Here is a 21,102-nt window from a genome sequence, read left to right as displayed (position 1 = left end):
GTGGTATTTTCACTACTCACCTGCATGCTTGCTTTCCTGTAACACCAAACATAACCCTAAGTTGCTGGTTTTGAGAGTACATTTTAAAAAGCATTTATTAAAATATTGTCTTAGAGAATTCTCCAAAACATCTAGACACTAATTCATAATAGGAAAGTCGAAGGAAAAAATTAATTTCACTGTCTAAAATGTAACTAGATCACATAAGAAGCTGAAATCTTGTTCTGTCTTTAGGAAAACCGGAAACAGAAAATTTTACTGTTACTCTCAAGTCCTGTGAGGAAAACATTCAGTAGATATTTACACATAGTTCTTGACAATAAGAACAAATTCCAGTGAAGCAAACTCTGCGGCTTCCTTGAAATCAGACCAATGTTCATTCAAAAAAGCATAAAAACTAAATACTGCAAGTACAATACAGTTTCATTATTTTTGCTAGTTTTCCGTATGCATATACAACGGCTTATAGCAGAGGCTTAAGAATGTCTCTGAAAACTATTAATCTGGTTATTTCTCTTCCAGAGTTCTCCTTTTCAGTTTTCTTTTTACATAATATGCTGTGTGCACTGTTACCAAATCAAATAACTATACAACAGAAAGGAAAGAAGTTATGATTTTTTTAAAAATAATTATACCAATATGATAAATACATTAAATTCCTCAAAATCTTCAGATTCTGGATAAGGACAATTGTTTTACTGCAGGATCTATGAAGAGAAAATAAAAAGATGCATTAAAACTGCAGCACATAGTTTTAAAAGTACAAACAGATCATCTTGAACAAACTATGCTGAAAAAAAGACATGTTTAATACCAGATCAGGTCCCACTTTTTCCCAGTCTTTCACAAACACTGTCATTTCATCTATTTTGCAGTACATAACTATTTCAGGTACACTAAAGAAAACTCCATACATTTTATGCTATAAAACCAAGGAAAACATTCCGTATATCTTTTTTTTTTCAATGACATTTTGAATTGTTAGCAAGTGAGTACAGTGGCTTGACAAGAAAGGTGCTTTTTTAAAAAATTTAAGGCTCATAAAAGCTTAAAAGAAATACCATTTTGAACTACAAAACTCTAGGGATAATTTTGAAATAAAGCAAGCAGCAACCAATACATTACCAACCTCTACAAGTACACTAGCTAAATAAAAATAATTATGTAATTCTTATTCACAACAGGATCCTTTTAACGTTGTTTTTTTTTTTTTCCTGAATTACATACTTAATCTAAAATGTCTCCAAGTTCCACTTATGAGGTGCAGGGAAGATTACATGATGTCACTGCATGTTAAGCCATGAAAAACTGCTCCATCTGTAAGAGGTTTTTTTTGGTTGGTTGTTTTAAGAAATTCAGCAGTGACCTACTACTACAGGATTTCATCAGAAATTGGCTTTCCCCTAAAACATATTGTATATTAGTGTTTTATAAAGGCACACATTATTAGATTATTTCAACTCAGTGATATAAACTGATGACCTCAGGAGTGGATTAGTCAACAGTCAATCACTGGTGATTCATTAGAAGAGGAGGAGAGTGCTGGTTCTTTGTTTTTTACACCAAGCCGCAAGTCACTATGTCATTATACCTCGACTTCCTATTGATTCTTCAAAGAGAAACACCCTAAAATAAAAGGGGGAAAAATCACCATTAGAGTTCATGGAAAAAAGTCTTTTCTTGAAATGTAAATTAGCTGCTATTCATTATGATGCAGCTCCTGCAACTGCTAACCATTTCTTTTTCATTAAGAAAACCTCTGGTCACCTGTCAGAGTTAAGTCTTGTAACTCTGCAACATGAATTACAAGCCAGAGCTACAAATTGTATACAATCTTGTGTACGTATAAAATGAAATAAAGAGACAAAGACAAGCTAAGCAGTATATATTTGGAAGGCCCATATGTTTTCAATCTAAAATCTACTAATATTATTCAGAAAGAAGGCAATTCATAAAATGTTTTTCAGTCCTCTGCTTTGATTCTCCCCTGCAGCTCAAAGGAAATTAGACTCCCTTGAATAATACTATTTTTAGGGAATACTATTTTTAATGTTTATACTACATTTCATACTCACAAAAGTTCATAATAGTAATAAATTTTATGAGTTGGTAATATTAAAAAAAAAAAGCCCTTGAATAAGATTCAACAAACTAACACTTAAAACGGTCTATTTTCAGAGTCCACAGTTTTTCCACTTTGTCTCACAGAAGTACTAATTTCTGTGTGCTCAGCATTTCCATGGGAAGGTCCTTGAAAAGCCAAGCATCGACTAACTGATGCACTTCTATCAAAGTAAACAGCACCACTTTCCATTATTTCAGCTAAACAGGGCCTTAAAAAGATGCAGAAGCAAAGCTTTTTGCTTGGAAGTAATTTCCAATTAATACATTTCAGTACTGAAAAGCCACCATTTCAGACATATCATTTGCCCTAAAACACTACTCAAAATAGATGAAACTAGAAACCAAAGCTTGAAAGAAGAGTTGGAATGCATTTGGTCTTGGGCGCAATGCTCAGAAACACGACAGGCACACGCATGTACTACACCTTTAACAAAGCAGATGACTTCTTGCTTGTAACATTCACTCCAGCAGATATTAAAAGATACTTGGACAGTGCTGCCAACTGTAGAAAAATGTCATGAAGTAACAACTACAACACACAGTCTCATGAGGTAGCAACAACCCCTGACATGATATTTAACATTCAAAATATAGAATGTCTCTCCTCTTCAGTTAATTTCCAATGATCAACTCTCCCTAATTTTTTCTCTCAAAAGACAAGAGCATAGCTTTCTTTTTTTCTGAAGAAAGTGCACTTCTGCTCCTAAATAATGTAACTTGCTCTCTGAAAGTCCCAAGTTTTACTGATTATCCTCTAAAGCCCAGCTCTAACAAAACCATTCAGATTCTTCTGCTGGCATTTATCCAAAAAATATTTTGAAAGGTCATTTCCTCAGCCAGAGTCATCTAAGAGGGGAGAGGAGAACAAAAACAATAAAAAAAGAAAGACAAACTTATTTTCATTAGCATTTCCTCCTCATCATTTCTGGATAGAGTCCATTATTGCCACCACACATTCTGCTCATGCAGTGTCTTTCTCTCCTGTCCTCATTCCATATGTTCCTGTAGAGGGAAAATAGCATTATGACATTAAACAGCACAAGGATAAGAGGGCTTCTGGTGCAGACATACAGACTTGGGACCATTTGACAATTTGGATTACACAGAAAAACAAATGCATGAGCATAATGTCCAATTCCCTTGCATTGGCTGCATTTGCCTAAACCTGTTTCTCCACTGAAATCCATCCAGACAATGCTCTATAGCAAAGGCAAGCACACATTTTTGACCTAATGTTTCAACACTAGTATGGTAAGTATAAGAAAAGAAAATGATTCTTCTGCTATTTTACTGTAATTTTTTTTACTTAAGGCATTTGAATTCTTTCACTGTGTTTGAATTAGAGAAACATGTAAGACAGCAGGTTTCACTTCTTCTTCTATCATTTCTCTAACTCTTCCTATTAAATTTAATGGTCAGTCTCAAAGGAAAGTCCAGTACTATAGATCAGCCTTCTGCAAGGGGCCTCTTGTCTCCAGATCCCCATAGCTCTTCTTCTTCCTTCAGTACTTATCAGTTCCTCTGCAAGTGCTACTGAGCTTCATCTCCCTCAGCTCAGTTAGCAGGAACTGCACTGTATGACAACAGCTGTATTTCTGAAAGTTACTTTTTCAGCACCACTTCCTTCTCCAGACAGCATTCAAGCAGATCTTTCATATCCACCTGTCAGAGTTCTCCAAACATAAAGATGCTAGATGTTTTTATATGCAGCTTCCCTCCAGAGCTGCATAAACCATCAATCTGAAACCACAGGAGAACAACAAGCAGGACATGTTCCTTTTAAGCCCCATTGCTTCAGTTGTGCTTGATTTACTAAATTCTTCAACAACTCATGCTTCACCTCATGCAGGAATTAAAATGCAAAATTAGTCTTGTTCTCAGAGAAAAAAAATACATTGTTTTTTCCCCTTTTCTTACCGCAGTATTTTCAACATGTTAGCCATTTGATGAAATCACATTTGATGAAATTTGATGAATCTTTCCTGATACTAAGTATTTAAATGTACATCACCAAGTATTACAGCGCTGAAAGGGAAGTAAATGGGATTTCAAATTCTCTTGTATTCCACTATCTGCCCCTTTTCTTCTTATCTTTCCTCAATCTGAACTGATTTACATCCTATAATGAAAGTTACAGCTGAGACTTTTTCACCCATCCCCTTGAGTACAAGATAATTCTGTAACCTGCGTCTCTTCTCCATGCATTTCCTGGACCCACAGACTCCAAGCATACAATTCTGCTTAGTACTTCACTGGGAAAAAGAAGGTAACACAGAATATACAGAGAGGGAAGATATTTTCCAAATTCCCTTTCTTCTTGTCACTGCCAAAGCTGAGTTTTAAGGTGAAGGCACGCGCACTAAAGCTACGTGGGACAGCATGGAGCTGGGAAGGACCACCAGGTAGCCCAAAGTCATTACAGCAATACAGTAGCACTATGGCAGTTTTACTATATATTACTTCTCACTACCTCTATCCTACCTCATACTTCCCTCAAGTATCACGTAAGATATCTGCATTCCACTATCACTAATACATCAATATACCTTCAAACACTGCTAAGGTAAATCTAGCGATTGCTGTTTTCACATGAAAACACATGTTGTAGTTTCACAACACAAAGCAGCATTTTTAATTGGAACAGTTATGTTCTGATTTTCTGGTGCTCAAAGTGCAAGCATGTGAACGGCTGCAAGTACACCAGCTGAAACGTTAATACATAGCATCAGCCACAACATTATCATCAAAACAGATGGCACAAGCCAGCTGACAGCAACATCTATAAGCTTAAGCATGCACAATTCACTCAAAGGAAAAAGGGAAAGACAGACATCTGTTAATTCTTTTAAGGAGTTAAGTGGCAAAGAAACGTCTTAGATCTTATTGGGCACCTGAAGCGTAAGCGGTAAAACAGAGCCACACTGCTAGCTTCAAACCATGTTCGATACAAATTTCCTTCCCTGCAGCCTGCTTTTATCATTGCTGCCCCACCAGCACCTAACAAAAAGCTAGGTTTTTTGTACAGTGCACAGCCAAGCTCAGGGAACAGCAAAGTGACAACTGTGATACTGCTCTGTATATTAAACATAGAATAGCAGCAGTTACAAAAAAGAAAGCAGAATACTCTGAAACAAAGACTCTTCATGCCATTTTGGGAAAATGGATTCCACCTCCAAATCATCTTAAAGTTGCCAGGAGAAATGCTCACTCCTCCTGCTGTTTCACCATCTTCATCATTGACAGCATCAGGGAAAAACTGACTGCTGCATCACATTTCCAGATTTCATGAACATCTGAGCTTCTCAATTTAAGTTAATTAAAAATAAAAAAAGCATCATCCACAAAAGTAGGAGCAAATCCTCAGCTACTACAATTTACCTAAACCAACTGTCTACTCTTATCTAGCAATAAGTTTCCTCTATTAGTGAAAGTTGATCAGAAAGACAGACACATTAGATATCATTATACCCTATAAAAACTCCTGATTTTATCTTCTACGCATCCCCACATCTTCTCCCTACTCTGGAACAAACGTGGAAGGAGCTGGGACAGTGAGAACAACAGATGACAGGCAAGGATTAGACTGGTCAGTGTCACCCCAAGTGAACACAGTTTGGAGCAGTAGGAACCTCCACACCTTCCCCAGTGATCAGTTTGGAGGAGGCCTACTTTATGCACTGAGCTCATTTGAAAATGGTTAGTTTGTTTTTGGAAATAAGTAGTCATCTAACTTTATTTTTCAAGCTTAAACAGAGGCTATTTCTATACAGCTCAGCATAAGAGTCAAGTCTTACATATAATCTTTGGATTAAAATGTGGAGAGTGCTAGTCAAATTGGCAAAGATACAATGCTCAAAATTAAAAGATGTCTCCATTTGGGCTGTGGCCAAATCCTTAGCTGGAATAAAGCTGCAGATGAAGGTCTGAGCCAGTTTCACTCAAATACACTACTGTATTTCTTCAATACCACAACGGACCACAGTGATTCTTACATTTCACTGTGGTTACTGACCTCAGACAGCGGCTCTTAAAATGGGGAGTATTGTTTTCTTGTTTTCTCTGTGGCACTTATCCAGTCATCATTTCAACATTAGAACATCTAGATTTAGTTATCGGTGACATCCTTCCTCTATGATGTACAGTTCTTCCTACTGACACACAATATCCAATTACTTATTCATACACACCTTATTCTTTGGAGTTGCCCGCTACATTCTAAAGACAAATTAAAGTACAGACATGCCTCTATTTGCTGCTTTTGCAGATGAGAAGGCACAGTGTTGCAGCATTTGTCAAGTTAGTACAGATTAACTTTACATTCTCCCTGTCTTCAGTTTCAGTACACTGAGAAAGTCGCTCAGAAGCTGAGTCAAATAGCTTAGGAGACCTGAGACTTCTCATGTGTTTGCTGACAGGATGCCTACAGGGAGATGAAATAGTTAATTCCTATATTTTTTGTGTAAACATAAAGTTATAAAATGATTGAACATCATCAGCCTTCAGACTCCACACCTGTCAAAATTAAAAGAGGGAGCGGGCAAAGCCTGAAAGATTACTACCAGAATACAAATGACAGTCGCTCTGATCCATACCGAGTCTGCCTCTTCCTATCACAGCCCCAGAATCAAGTAAACCAGGCACATATGTAGCTTTTCCCATAGGTTCTGCTCCAAGGCTACTGTAGGAAACATGGCACATAGTAAAATAAGCAACTTGTTTAACACCCAAGAAAAGCTGGTCTGTGCATTGTGCATTCCCTCTTTAATGCGGTTCTACAGACGTTAAAGTGAGTACATCACTGTACATCAGATCCACATTACACAGGAAAAGGACTTTAAGACTAGGATACAATACATGTCAGAATTTCCTGAATCTAAAACATGAAGTAGATGTATTAATACTTCTTACACTTATTTTGTTCCATTTCGGAATATTTGAAGAAAAAAAGAAAGAATCAAAAAACAAAATCTCTCACCAAAGTAGTGTTAATCCAGTGAGAGTTTATCTATTTTCCTGAAAACAGAAACATCAAAAGCCCACTACAAAAATAATTTAGAACCATATTCTCTATAAAGGAAGAGGAGGAATCTCCATCCAGAATTTTCTTGGCTAAAACTAGGTCCCAACTTGATACTCTCTTTCTCCCTACACACTTGCCAGAAGGATCCCACTAGAAGTTTTATATCATTCTAAGACTCACAGTGATTCAATCTGTTTGCAGGGTAAACACAGACAAACTGTGCCTATAATTCTCTTTTAAAGTTACCTACCTCCCATTAAAGATAAATAAATAAATCCATATTTTATTCTTATTTTAAAATACTAGGTTGTTGCATTCTTAACTTACTTACTAGAAGCAAGTAAACCCTTTAAGTTGAGTTTCTTGTAAGTGACATCCAAAAGGAGTACATGTTAAAGAAAAAAAAACAATAATCATTTCACTTCAGAATAGGTTCCACACGTTACAAAACAGACTAGCAGGGACATGTTGTAGCATCATCCAAAAGAACTCAAAATTAAATTCCACTTTAACTGGATGTTACAAAAACTCCAAAAGTTATAGATTTCTTTCCAATGAAACCAGGCAAGTGAGTTAGCAGTCCGAGTTTTACGGGTCTGCTGAACAAGACAAATTTCTATGACGTTGACCCATGGTCACCACAGCCATTAGATTTTTTTTTTTTTTTTTTCAAATAATGTTTTTTAAATGTATTACTAGCCCATGGTCCTTTCTCACTGGGACAGATATACTTAAAAATCTGTTGCTATTTCTTTTAATGGAGAAAGTCAATGGGTTTGTTCCTTTAGTATTTTAAGTCAACATCTCAAACATAACCTAACATAGACTATCAAATAAATACTGTAACTCTGCTCTAAACGGATTCTGAATATAAAAGGAAGTCCTTTACTTATTAGCGCACGAATAGTAATTCAAACCAGAAGTGGGCAAAGGACTACCGCAGTGTGAGAGTCTATAAATGGATTCACTTAAGGCTGAAAGTTTATTTGCTCTGATATTGATTTCATTGAAGTATCACAGGGGAACAGCTCCGTAATTGTGAACACCGCTGTATTGTGAACACTACCTCAAGTGTGAAAGTGTCTAAGAAATCAGCAACCAAACAAAAAGATTGAGGGGGAGACAGATCCTTTTCAAAAATTCTAAAAATTACCATAACTATCAAAGATTTTTTGAAAAGCAGCACATTCATCTGAACACATTATTCCTCACTTGGAAAAGCAAGAGTTATCTCCAGTATTAAGATACTGTAATTCGTTTCTGTATACAACTTCACTAAGAAAATTGGAGGGGGAAATAACAGTCACTGAAAAAACATTAACTGATGAAACTTTCAGAACACAACTCTGATACAATAATATCCATTTAAGAATCACTTTCAAAAAAAAAAAAAACACAAATCTTTAAAGATTGCATTATAAGGCTCAATATGGATAAATGTATTTACGTATATTCTATTCCTGAAAGAACTACTTTCCTCTGTTATTCCTGTTTCAAAAGCTGATAGACAATTCAATCTCCACAAATATCCTGCAATTGCTACACATAACCTAGGCTGCTGCAATACACACTGTTCTTCATTATATAGGTATAATCTGGCAGAAGTTCAATGATGTTTACCTAGAATCACACTAAAACCACCAAATGATTTGTTTTTATACCACTCTTTCTATGGCACCTCAAATAAAGTTATAGAGGAAATCTAGACCTTTTAATATGAGTTTAAGTGTATATGAACATCTACATGAGCATATCAAGACTGATCCTTGGATTCTAATGTCAAGCTAAAAATCCCAATCAAATGAAGCTATAGTGATACTAATAGTAAAATAATTAAAAAAATAAAAATATTTTTGAGGATAAGATTTTATCCAACATTTTTAATTATTTTTCATTTAATCAGGATTTATAATGTAATTCCTGAAGACATTTTTATGGAAACAAAGTGAGAGAAAAACAAAAGGGGGGGAAAGGGAAGAGAAAAAGAAAACTTCCCATCTTTGTTCTCCACACGAATACACAGTTAAAGCATAACAGATAGACCACCCTTATCTTCATAGAGAACGATGCTGCAAAGAACAATAACGACAGTAAACGAATGAGTGCTGTTCTCTGTTCCAGGCACTTGACTTGCAGAAGTACCACTATTGCTTGATGCAACTCTATAGATCAGTATATTCTAATCCCAATGACTTCTGTAACTATATATCTTAATTATTGACTGAACATTTCCATTACTTCATTCTTTTCCTTTAAAAAGGAACAGCTTACTGTAACATGGATCGAAAGGCTAATGTACTGCAAGGGGAACACAACCATTTCCATATCCATTCAAAGACAACGTTAGCCATTGCAAATCAGCATAAATACAAACAAATCAATCATGTTGTAGAGGCCATTATTGCTACTAACATTTTTATAATAATAGCTTTATTACACTATGATAAGAACAACATAGAAAAAAATTAATATTGATTAAATGTAGAGATACCAATTTGAATCAACCGAGACCTATCCAAAGGAAAATAAGGAATTAACTTACATTGTATTAATAGAAATCTTATCTCCACAATATTGTTGCCTTGCCATTTATACAGGCCCATAACTACAGTCAGTCCTTGGTCACCTTGAATACCCTGCCATCTCTGCACGTATTTAAGAATGAGGACTGACGTTTTCATTTATAATCAAAACAGAGAAACTGGGCAGCCTGGCTTCCTGTAACAGTGTAAGCAGAATTTCTTTTCCTTTTAATTAACCTTTCACCTCAGTTTTTCTTTTTAATTATTACTCCAAGAAAGATGCAGGATTCTGCTCATCTCACCCATTAGTCCAAAGATATAGGAAAAGCACTTCTGAATACGTTGAAGCTTGTAAACATGGAACTAACATATTTATTATTCATTTAGGGGTCATACAAAACGTCATCAGTACATAAAAGGAACTTGAGGCCTCAAAAGATTTAGATATTTCTCTGCAGTAGATATAGTAATTAGCATATAAACTTTGCAAAAGATTCAGGGCCGGTTGAGAGCATGAGAAAGCACCCACTGCTTCACACCCAACAAGGGAGTGGTGAGAAACACTCTCCAGCATGCGTCAGTGCCACTGGCCATGGGGGATTATGGATTGCTGAGTAAAAACAGAAGAACAACCATAACTTCTACAGTTATTCTCTCAATGGTTCTAACACCATGCCACGGTTACGCTGGTAACTAGTGGCATTACCAACACAATATCCTGTAGATTCTCTGTATTTCAATGGAATATTAAAATTATGGTTTTAACACAGAAGCCTGAGACTGCTCGACTGAAAAGACTGCAAAAAATAGACGTTAGCAGAATAATTCAAGATTAATGTATTTACCTAAAACTATGCTTATCTCTAATATCACATAATTTCTTGTATTTGAAGAAAGTGGCAGGAAATCAAAAATCAAAATCCAGCATTATCTGTAGAAAGCGCACACACGCACACACACACGCAAAAATCTATAAAACAGTGAAAGATTGACCAGGAAGTTAGTATTTGATGTGCATCACATCAAATAAATCCAAAACAAAAGATATATGTTCTGTTGACCTAGAGTTCAGGTAGAAGTGCTAGCTGTTTACTGCTTTCCAATTAGGAGATATAAAACAGTGATTTTTTTTTTAATTGCTATTTTGAAGAATTCAAAATTCTATGATAATACCAAAATTCAGTCAGGAGCCATAACAAGAACAGCAGAAGTAGTCTCTCTCTCATCCCACCTCAAAGTTCTCTCCAGCTCTTGCATCTTGTACATATCTTACACACACATCACTTTTTCTATTCTCTGCATGACAAACACACCCGGATGAAGCTAGGCTCCAGAAAAGCACAGGTAAACAGGATCTTCAAGATAGTACCAGTACTCCAACGTATTCATTCATCACTTGAGGTCCTTTTTAAACCACCAACTTCTAACAGGTTCCAAAAAAATAGTTATAAATACAGACAATATCCTTTCTAGTGCATCCCCCTCTTCCATTCCCTCCCCCCCCAAATATTGTGTCTCAGCCTATTTGGTTCAGAAAGGCACCGGAAATTTCTTGCTTCTGAATTTTTTAGTGAAACTTCCTGACAGCTATTCCCTGCAAGTCAGGTGGCTGAGGGATTGTTTCAGCATGTTTTTCTTACCCCTCTAGTTTTTACAGTAATTCAATTGCTGAAATAAGCACATCTACCTATTACTTCCGATGGATCCTTGCAAATATTCATAACAGCAAAAATTTAGGTCTTTCTCTGAAAATTCTTCTACAGGAATAGCTCAAGCAGCTACTTCAAGGGCCATTTCATTCCATAGAATTTGGAAAGATTTAGGGCAGATGACATTATTTCATATTTTTTCCTCAATAGTCTTGGTAGTGACTGCTCTTGTAAATAGAACATGGTTCCATGTATTTAATCCAATCTGACAAAAACTGCATGTTCCTGTAATAACTACATGTTACTGGAAAAGGCTTTCCATTAAGTATCATTACCAAATATGACATAATTAAGTTTAAGAACCTAAGAAAAAATACAATGTCCCTCCAGCACAGCAGGAGGGCGAGAGTATTTAATCCTGCCTGCATTATCAACTTCTTCACATCACTGACTTGATGCAAACAGGGTGTTTCACATTACATTTTATAAGCCAGTGCTCTGGGATTTATCTCTGACAAAAGGATCCTACATTTCTTAAATGCTTTTAGTTCTTATATATGATTCCTGCATTTCTATTTCAGAAACTATTTACATTTTCATTGTCAGTCTAGGCCCTTATTAAACAGGCAATACCACCATTTTATCACATTAAAATAGTTAGAATCAAGTTCATGTAAAAAAATGAATATTAAAATCTGCTTTAAAGAAATATTAATAAATTCTTCAAATACATTCAGAAAAACTCATATTTCTTCTTGCTTCCAGGATCTAATAACACTCTTCCTTTTAGCTGAAAGAGCTTCAGCTGAGTAGAAATTAGGGAAGAAACTAGAGTGTTTGAAAGGGGGACAAAGAGAAAAGTATGAGCTAAAGAAAAATATTAAATTAAATGTCTGCTTTCATAAGCTTTTCTGAGCCAAATACAGCATATCTGTGTATACTGAACAGCAGATAGATGTTTTCCAAGCAAATAACATAGCAACTGCAGAGAAGTCTCTATTCACCTTCTATGCACTCAAGAGGAGGTGGGTTTTTTGGTACATCATTCATCTACGAATGAAGAGATTTCAGAGAAAACAGTATTTGAGACTGATTTTTCAGTGAATTAAATGACAAAGGCTGTGCTGATTGTAAAGTTAGAGACACTTAATAAAAAATATAAAGAAAGAGGTGTCAGAGCAGGCTCTAAACATTCTGCTTGCTATCTGGGCACCATGGTTACAGTTTTGTTTCACCAGCCCTACCATTTGCATTAAGCCAAATAACCTTGTTCCACAACTCGGAGTAAAACAAAGCAAGCAGTAAGGCTGTTTTTTCCAAAAGTGTTCAGGCTGGATTTCTCACAATCAGAACATTTAGTAGCCGCCATAAACACAGCAGCTAAACAGAGGTCTAATTTCAAGACACGCAGCTCTCTCTCACGTTCAGATTTTCACAAGGGCAGCACAGCCAACAAGCTGTTTGTCCCCTTTAGAAATTCAAAAGGCATCAAATCAAACACATTCGGTGCACTTAAAGAAAATTCATTGCAGATTATAGGTACTGAGCCTTTCTGAAATGGCTGGTCCCTTGGCAAACTTTTATATGCAGAATTTCCTTGTTATACATGGACTGAAAAAAAAAAAAAACCCAAAACCAAAATCCACCCCTTGCCTATTTCAGAGGAGAGCGTTCCAGGAACTCGTGTGCATCTTCCACAGAGTCAATGGGCAGATCTTCTCCAAAGCCAGTGGACTGACTCGGCCAGTCAGTAATACATAGCAAGAATCCAATGGTTATGTTGGTTATTTTGGCACCAAAAATAAGAGAAATCATCACAAAACCAATCAATTTCAGCAAAGCTGCTCAAAGGTGCAGGCTGTTTTTAAACCTGGTTGTTTGACTTGCACCTTGGCCAAGTTCCACCCTCACCCAAAAATATTTCGTTATAAAAATACGTGGAGTGAAGCACTAGCAAAATTCATTTCACTTCTCCGTTCTCAAGAGAGACGTTCTCTCTTTGCACATTGAGCACACATTTCATTATGCCGCATCAGGAGGAACAAGCTACCTCAACAGCCAATCTAATGCCACACAGAGCACGTCTGCTTTTCAGAGTCTTGTCAATTCAATTTTTCACACATTTCTTCCTTTTCTCATCTACATTTCAGTAAAATCTCACTTTTTCCCCTCTTGCTTGCTGCCACAGGCTGGTCTGCAACAAAAACGACAGCAAAATCATTCAAATACAATGAGAATGGGGGAAAAAAAATATCACCAGAAGACAAACCTAAGGTGCCCACAGTGTATTGCTGTGGCTAACGGCACTCTAGGTCCTCTGGTTCACCAATCAGCTCTGCGACACAGAGTCAGGTCACCTGCTTCTGTCATCACTCACATCAGCTGAAACGCAGCAACAAGTATTGTGAGTCCAACTACCACATTACTCAGCACATACCACTTACTGCTAAGGAAGCAACCACATTTTGTTTACCACCAATAGCACTAGATAATGTCCTCCCAACTCCCACCTCCACCACCAAACCACGTTCTATAAAAAGCCACAATGGCTACTGAAACAATGATAAAGTGTTACAATACACTCAGGTTATGGAGACTGTACCCCTACATAAACTCTGTCTAACTTTTAATTGATGCTCTCTAGGTGAGAAGATATTAGTATCAAAGCCAACGATCACACACCATTTGATAAAATTGTGGTGGCCTGGAAGACCACCATATGAAGAAGGTAAGAGAAAGATTTGCTGCAGCTGGATCTGCCAGCAAAGGGAAAGACACCAGCTCTGCAACCAGGTGGGATGCTGAAAACACACACTCTAATCTTCGAATGCTCTGATTTATCTGGCAGTGTGTTAATCACTATTTTAATCTGCCTCCACTTTTCTGTTCTGTCTCAACCCTACACCACACAGTTACAAACGTAAATGGACACAAAGTGAATGTTCGTAGGTTACAACAGTAAGAGTAGGTAAATGGCTAGAAGCATTAACTTGAGTAAAATACACCAACTAGTAGCATACCAGCATAATCTTCCTAAGACAGAGTGGAGACAACATGACAGAAATATGACATTTTACTGCACTATGCATAGAAGCTATCAGTCAGTACTGACAAGTAAAGTATTGAGAAACTCCACGTTTGTTTCTTCATTAATTCATTTCTTTCTTAACAATATATATTGATTTCTCTTATGATTCGCAAAAATATTGTCTGTTTCAACAAATCCAGGAGCAGATTTCAGAGGAAACACTAAAAAAATTACTAAAATAATCTGCAGTAAAAGATTAATAAACATGGGAGTGGAATGTAATACAGGTAAGGGGGAAGATGGATAAGCAATAGCACAAAGGAAGAAAAAAAATTAAAGTAGCATGCATAAGAACTGGTATTTGATGTAACATTGGATTTGTTTAGCATTTCAAAAGGCGTTTGCCACACTCGTGTGTCTAAGGTAGCAAATATATGCCTGAAACCTTAGAACAAGGTTAAGATTGAGAGGTGGTATGAAATATCCTGACAAACACACTACTTGTCTTTCATACAGAGAATATCTACAGTACTGACCCTTATAGGACAGCTGGCACACCTGTTGTGCAAGACTAGGCAATAAGACGACACTATTCTTGACAAGTCGTGTAAATGAGATTTATGTTTCTGTAGTAATGTTTATGATGCATCATTCTATCTGGGAAGCGGTTTCTGCTAGATATATAGAAATGATATCAAATCCACAATCTCATAGAAAGAGGAATTACAAATTTCATTTAAGATAGCCTTGCACTCCTTGTAATAAATTAATAAATGAGAAAGAAACAGGAAAGTGTCAGCATTAGATATCATCTAGAAATTCTTTGATTACAAACAATATATGAAAAAGCCAACTGTAATTCCATTTTAATTCTCCTGGGCAGAAATGCATCATACCTAGCATATTAAGCAGAAGTCCAACTGCTTTGCTACATTTTTAAGAGTAAACTCTAGAGAACTTCATGCAAAGAGAAGGGGCTCAGTTTTGCCATTGCCAGTCCCGTAGTGCAGCGCCCACGCCGGAGGCTGGGGGCCTCGTGGTGGGAGAAGCAGCAAACGTCGTCTCTACTGCCCGCACCTGCCTTCTTTATGCCACTGGAGCTCAAAACTTCCAGCAAAAGGAACTGACTGTACCTCAAACAGAAGTCCTTACAAACCATTACCCAAACATGCATAATTTTCCAGCCGGATAGAAATCAGAACACTTTTTCAGCACAGAAAACTCAAACGGCAAAAGTAAGTGTGAAAGGAATTCTAAGCAGGAGATATAAACGACAGAGTTAATGCCCCCGTATTTCTGGAGGAATTCAGAAAGAACAATATTAAGACAGTCCGCTGTTCGGCGGTCCTGCAACAAAAGCCCACGGTCTTTCCCGCTAAAGGAGTACTTGTCTGCAAACCGCGGCTGCAGAATTCATTGCTAGACACGGGTGAAAGGAAGGAGACCGCTGTAACGGCTCGAGATCTCAGAAGGGGGAATCGCCTTTAGCTACCTGCTGGAGCACGCGGCAACAGGGTGGCCGCAGCGGAGGATGTCAGCGCACAGCAAGTCTTGTTCGTCCACCTCAAGATCTAGGAAGGGACCAGGGTTCCCCTGCGTTCCTAGTCAGCCTTTCAACATCTAATTACAGCCCAAAGTGTTTCTAAAATGCAAAAGAGCTTAAGAACTAGAAACAAGAATTTTCAAGCTTTCTTTTTAAACTCAGTATAATAATATCAATAATATTCACCTTTACTTTCCTCAAGTCGCAGATTTTGGAGTACTTCAAACAGCTTTATCTGAGAGGACTGAAAAATTATTAGTATTTTCATATTTCTTAGAAGATAATAACTAAAGCTAACAAATGCTAAGATGACTATTAATGAACTTGAAAACATTCCCAAGGGAAAAAGCTATCATTTGAATCAGCTTCTCATGTTTTATAAGGTAAATGGAGTTCAGGATACTTCTATCGCTACCAAATACAGATGCACAACAGATCAAAACCTATACCCACACTAGATAGCGCCCATCTACCAGAAATGCACACATCACTTTTATTCTGCTATGAAACACAGTGCTAGCATTTCTTATGATACCACTGAATTACATATCACTTTGTAACAGCAACTTAATATGCTTGCCAGAAACTGTACTATTAGGGGAAAAAAAATACTACTGGCCATTTGACTGCCATTAAATAATGTAAGTTCTGTCCTTTACAGCCCTGTTATTTGTACATCCATTTAATGAGTTGCTGTAGTAGTAATATTATTATTGTTATTAAACTGCATCTTGTTGAGTTTATGGGCCTAATCTCAACTGTAAAAAATATTTTTCAATCAAATTGTTCAAAGTATTAAGGCTCTGTCAGGTTGTGTGTGCGGACAGGGAAGAGTCCATTATCACAGAAAAAGAAAAGCTTCAGTTCATACCAAGCTTCTTACAAGGAGTCCGGCCTTAGACAAAAAAATTCATTAGCAATCAAAAACTTAAGTGCTCGGTCCTTCAACAGCAATGTTCAAGTAATATTTGGAAAGAGATGCTTTTAGTTAAACATAGACAAGCTTCATTGGACAAGGTAATTTGGTTTGCAGAGCACAGCTACTGAGCTAAATGAATAACTTCATGCAGGTGCACTCCTCTAGAAATATGCATTTTCCAGCCACAACGCTTAGGAGTCCAAGGTCACACCTGGAGCCGGCTGCGGAATCGGGCCCTGTGCTTGTACGTGACAGGCACTTACGGAGCTCTCCGGACAGCGGAACTCGCTTCTGGAGAAGTTCCTCACTATAATACGACGGGAGGAAGGGAAAAAAGTAAGTTTCAGAACACCACATACACAGTCATTATATCTATCAGAGCTGCCAAAAAAAGAGAAGTCCAAGGGAATATAAAAATGGAGATGAAAACACTCACACAAACTTCAGGATAGTTAATTCGTACCAAGGTTATTTCACCTTCAAAGATTTGCTCATCTTGATTTTTTTTTTCTTTTAAAGGAGACTGATTTTAGAGCAGTAAATTTTATTCATTTCATTGAAACACATTTAACTAATTGAATGAGCAACTCAGGCTTTTCATTCCAAATTATATTTCCAGATAGTTTTAGTACCAATGAAGTAAAAACTAGTGCTCAAAGAAGCACCAAAAACAAGTTTATATAATTCTTTAAAAGATGATACATTTCAAAAATATTAGCTTTGTGCAATTTTGTGAGCATTTGGTTCATGCATATGGGTTCAGACCACGCTGAGATGTTAGCTACGTGCAACCCTGAAAATCAAAAGTTAATAATGAGCATTGAATCTTAAGAGTGATGGCTACTTGTTTTCCCCCCTTTTTAACAAGGCTGTAAAATAAGGAGAAAAGTCAACATGCCATATGAACACTGTTCAACTCACCAGTTCTTTCTTTCTTTTTTTTTTTTTACAATTAGGCTTGAAAAAGACTCGCTGAGGTCTTCTGAAACTATAATCATAGTGAGATGCAAAGAAGGGGGCAAGAAGGGAGGAGAAAAAGCACCTGTCCACCTCAGTCATTGCTCATTGATTTCAGCACCAAAAAAAAATGCATTAAATGGAGAGGACTTCACTTCTGTAACAATGTAACAAGAACGGTGCCTTGAAAGGAAAAACAACAACAAAAACCCAATCTTGAGAGCAAACTTACTGCCCCTTGAGGTGGCTGCCGCTTTGCTTAGCTAAGCAAGTTCACATAGCAGGATAACAGACCCCACTTTTTGCCAACACAACTCTCCTGCAAACCTGCAGGTTTTTTGGGCTCCAGCTGATGCATTAACCATATGTTTATATGAAATACTGACTGCCACAGACAGAACTGCCTTCTGCTGAAGGAGATTAACACATTATTCCTTTCTGTTAGAGGGCATATTGATAGCACTGTATCATTTTTTTAATTTCTATCATATGCTTTTGAAAAATGTTCTAGATTGCCAGTTAAAATCAAGTAACTTTTGAAAACAACTGCTGAGGAGAATAGTCACATCATATCAGGACTTTTATGTATCATTAACTCTACCATAGAGTTTCAGTTTTCTTTTTAACAGGATGACCAATCCGATATCAAAAGCAGAACTTCACTTTACCAGACATGCTGTACTTTGGCAGAATTTTAACAGAAATTTCAACTGAAATTTCTTGCTCAATTTGATCTTTTTCATCTTTCAGTTACCTCAGAACTTAAATCATCATGCACCGAAAAAAAATATACACCCTTATAAGAATATACACACTCCTTAGAGTCATACTGTTCATTATTAGTATTCGCATGCCACCTTCACCTTATTCATACTCCGTCCAATTTTTTTTTGGAAGTGGAGGGAAATTGTGAAGTCTTTTTTAAAATCATTAAGAATGAGCTACAGTTCATATTTATATTTATATATAGAGAGAGTGTGAGAATACTTTCTCAGGAGATAGACACCTGCTTTTAGAGTTTTGTATCAGATCTCTTGCCCTGGTTTAGTACCCTGAAAATTAGAGCAGTATGTCAAAAAAAAAATTAAACATGAGAACTTCAGTAATTCTCCATATTTCTTTTCACCACATTTTGATTTGTAGAAGTCCATGCAAGACGCAAATTTGCGACTGCAAAGGCTGGCTTGACATTTCCTCCCCTCTGGTATAATTTAGAAAAGAACATAGCACTTGTAAATGAATGTAAAATTATTAGACTGAATTGACAGGAAGTTTCACACTTCACTGCTAGCAAATGTTTCCTTAGACGACTTATTAAATCAAAAAGGATAATTACTGAATCGCAATATGTTACAATTTTCCCAAGTTTTACATTTCAAAGAACACTGGAGTGATTCATACTGACTGGCACTACAGAGTCTCTAAATCAAAAATTTTACAAAGAAACAAACCTCAAGGAAAACAACAACGTAGAGGAGTGAAGTAATTGAAGTGCTCTGACCTGCCACTCCTGACTTCTCCCTGCAGCCTGCCCTTTTCCTGCTCACAGATGTTTACAGTTATCATTTTCCCACATTTGTGAATGTAGAGAGAGGTGCTCCTGCCATGCCTTACCTTTCCCCCCCCCCCCCCCAAAAAAAAAAAAAAAAAAAAAAAAAAAAACTCAGTGAACAATTTAGGCTTAAAACATGAAGTGTCTCTGCAAAGAAGAAAAAAGGTTTCCAGTGGGGATTCTACAGCAAGGTACTAAGAATAATGAATGAACGAGTTCCCCTGAAAAATTCTTGTGTCCCCTGATAATACACTTTAGGAACTTCAGAGTTTATAGGGTACCTATTGCTAGCATAGAAATGAAATATCACAGTTAAAATTGGGTTGGATTTGCTGATTAACAACTGGAAGTTAAAAGCCTGAACTGGCAACAGGGTAATCAGAACACATCTCTACCCTCACATCCCTACCCTGTATCCAGTATTAACTTTCCATCTGTGAACAAGAAGAAAACGCGATATAGTGTTTCAGCTTTATCTCTGCCGAACATGCTATGTCTACAGCATAGAGAATATACAACCTCCGAGGAAAAGTGTGCAATACACATTATCTTACCAGGACGCTGCATAGTCAGACCAGGTTTTCTTTTTCAGCTGCAACAGATTTTATTCATATTTTCCCGGTGATTTATTATATATGCACAAACAACAATGCTTCTGGATTGCAGTAACTTTTAAACATGTTTTCTGGCATTCAAATACCACTGCAATCTCTCACCTGTATTTCACAGTAGGAAAGGTAAGCCCTAGATATATATTCGGTTATAAAAGCCTAAACTGAAATGAGTTTTTTTTTTTTTTTTGGGGGGTGCTGCACGAGGGAAAACGTTAGTGCCTTCTCACTGTCAGCTCTTCAGCCTTTTTCCACTGGAGCAGAATCTGCTATTGCTACTGCATATACAAAGCTTATACTTGCAAGCTGTCTTGATTCATGACAGGAGCTCTAAGTCAACATACTAACATACAGAGGAGCAGCTCTTAAATCATAAAACAGCCTAGAAGGACCATGCAAAAGACTTGATCTCTCAGTTTGAGGGGGGTGGGGGTGCAGAGATCATGATCAGCTCTAGAAAAGAAACCCCCTCTCTAAACTTACTAGCACAGAAGAAGCTGAAATCGGTATTATTTCTCTTGAGAATGCTGGACCTAGAAGAAGAATAAACAGCATACAAAGCACCGCAACTCTCAGCAAAACAGCTCTGTACTCACCTAGAGCCAAAGACCAGCGCAGGGAGAAGAGGCAGCAAGTAATAAGCCGCGATGAATTTCATACTGTGGCTCAGGCGCTGCGTTTCTGCTCCTCGCTGTGCTCTCCGCGCCGGCTCTGCCTCCCCCTCGCCGCCTCTCCCCCAGCGCTTTCCGACCGCCCCAGCCTCGCCTGGGAGGCGGCCGGCTCGCGTAGCGCGAGCAGACGGACCGACAGACGGCCGACGGACCGACAGACGGCCGACGGAGGGAGCCCGGAGCGGGGCTGAGCCGCGCGAGTGATGTCACTAGGCAGCGGGGCGGCCGCCGCCGCCAGCCCGCGGCCCCGCCGGCGGCGACGGGCAGCGCGGGGCCCCGCGGGCGCCACCGCCCGCTCCGCGCCCGCCGGAGCGCGCCCCGGCCGCCGCTCCGCGAGGGACGGTCCGCCGGCAGCCGCGCTCTGCGGTTGGAGCCAGGCTGCTCGGCTGAGGGGAGCCGGCACAAGGTGCCTCCTCGGGATCCTCGCCAAGAGGCGGGAGCCGAGTGTTTTTGTTTCACGGACGTGTCAAGCCGCAAGTCAGCCTGACACGTGAGATCTGGGAAAG

The 21,102-nt window shown here is 37.9% G+C and overlaps 1 protein-coding gene across 1 annotated transcript in view; it reads right to left on the bottom strand.

Annotated features, from left to right (window-relative positions):
* Positions 1 to 20,631, bottom strand: part of LUZP2 (leucine zipper protein 2) — a 182,103-nt gene extending 161,472 nt beyond the window's left edge. The window contains exon 1 of the mRNA XM_062577340.1: positions 20,522 to 20,631. Within this exon, the coding sequence (XP_062433324.1) occupies positions 20,522 to 20,583 (62 nt within the window). The 5' untranslated portion in view covers positions 20,584 to 20,631. The remainder of the gene's footprint in view (positions 1 to 20,521) is intronic.
* Between the last annotated feature and the right edge of the window lie 471 nt (positions 20,632 to 21,102).

This window comes from Rhea pennata, chromosome 5 (genome assembly GCF_028389875.1).
Source record: "Rhea pennata isolate bPtePen1 chromosome 5, bPtePen1.pri, whole genome shotgun sequence".
Taxonomy (NCBI): Eukaryota; Metazoa; Chordata; class Aves; order Rheiformes; family Rheidae; genus Rhea; species Rhea pennata.
The sequence above is the reverse complement of the archived record's forward strand: the minus strand, read 5'-3'. Positions and strand labels throughout refer to the sequence as shown.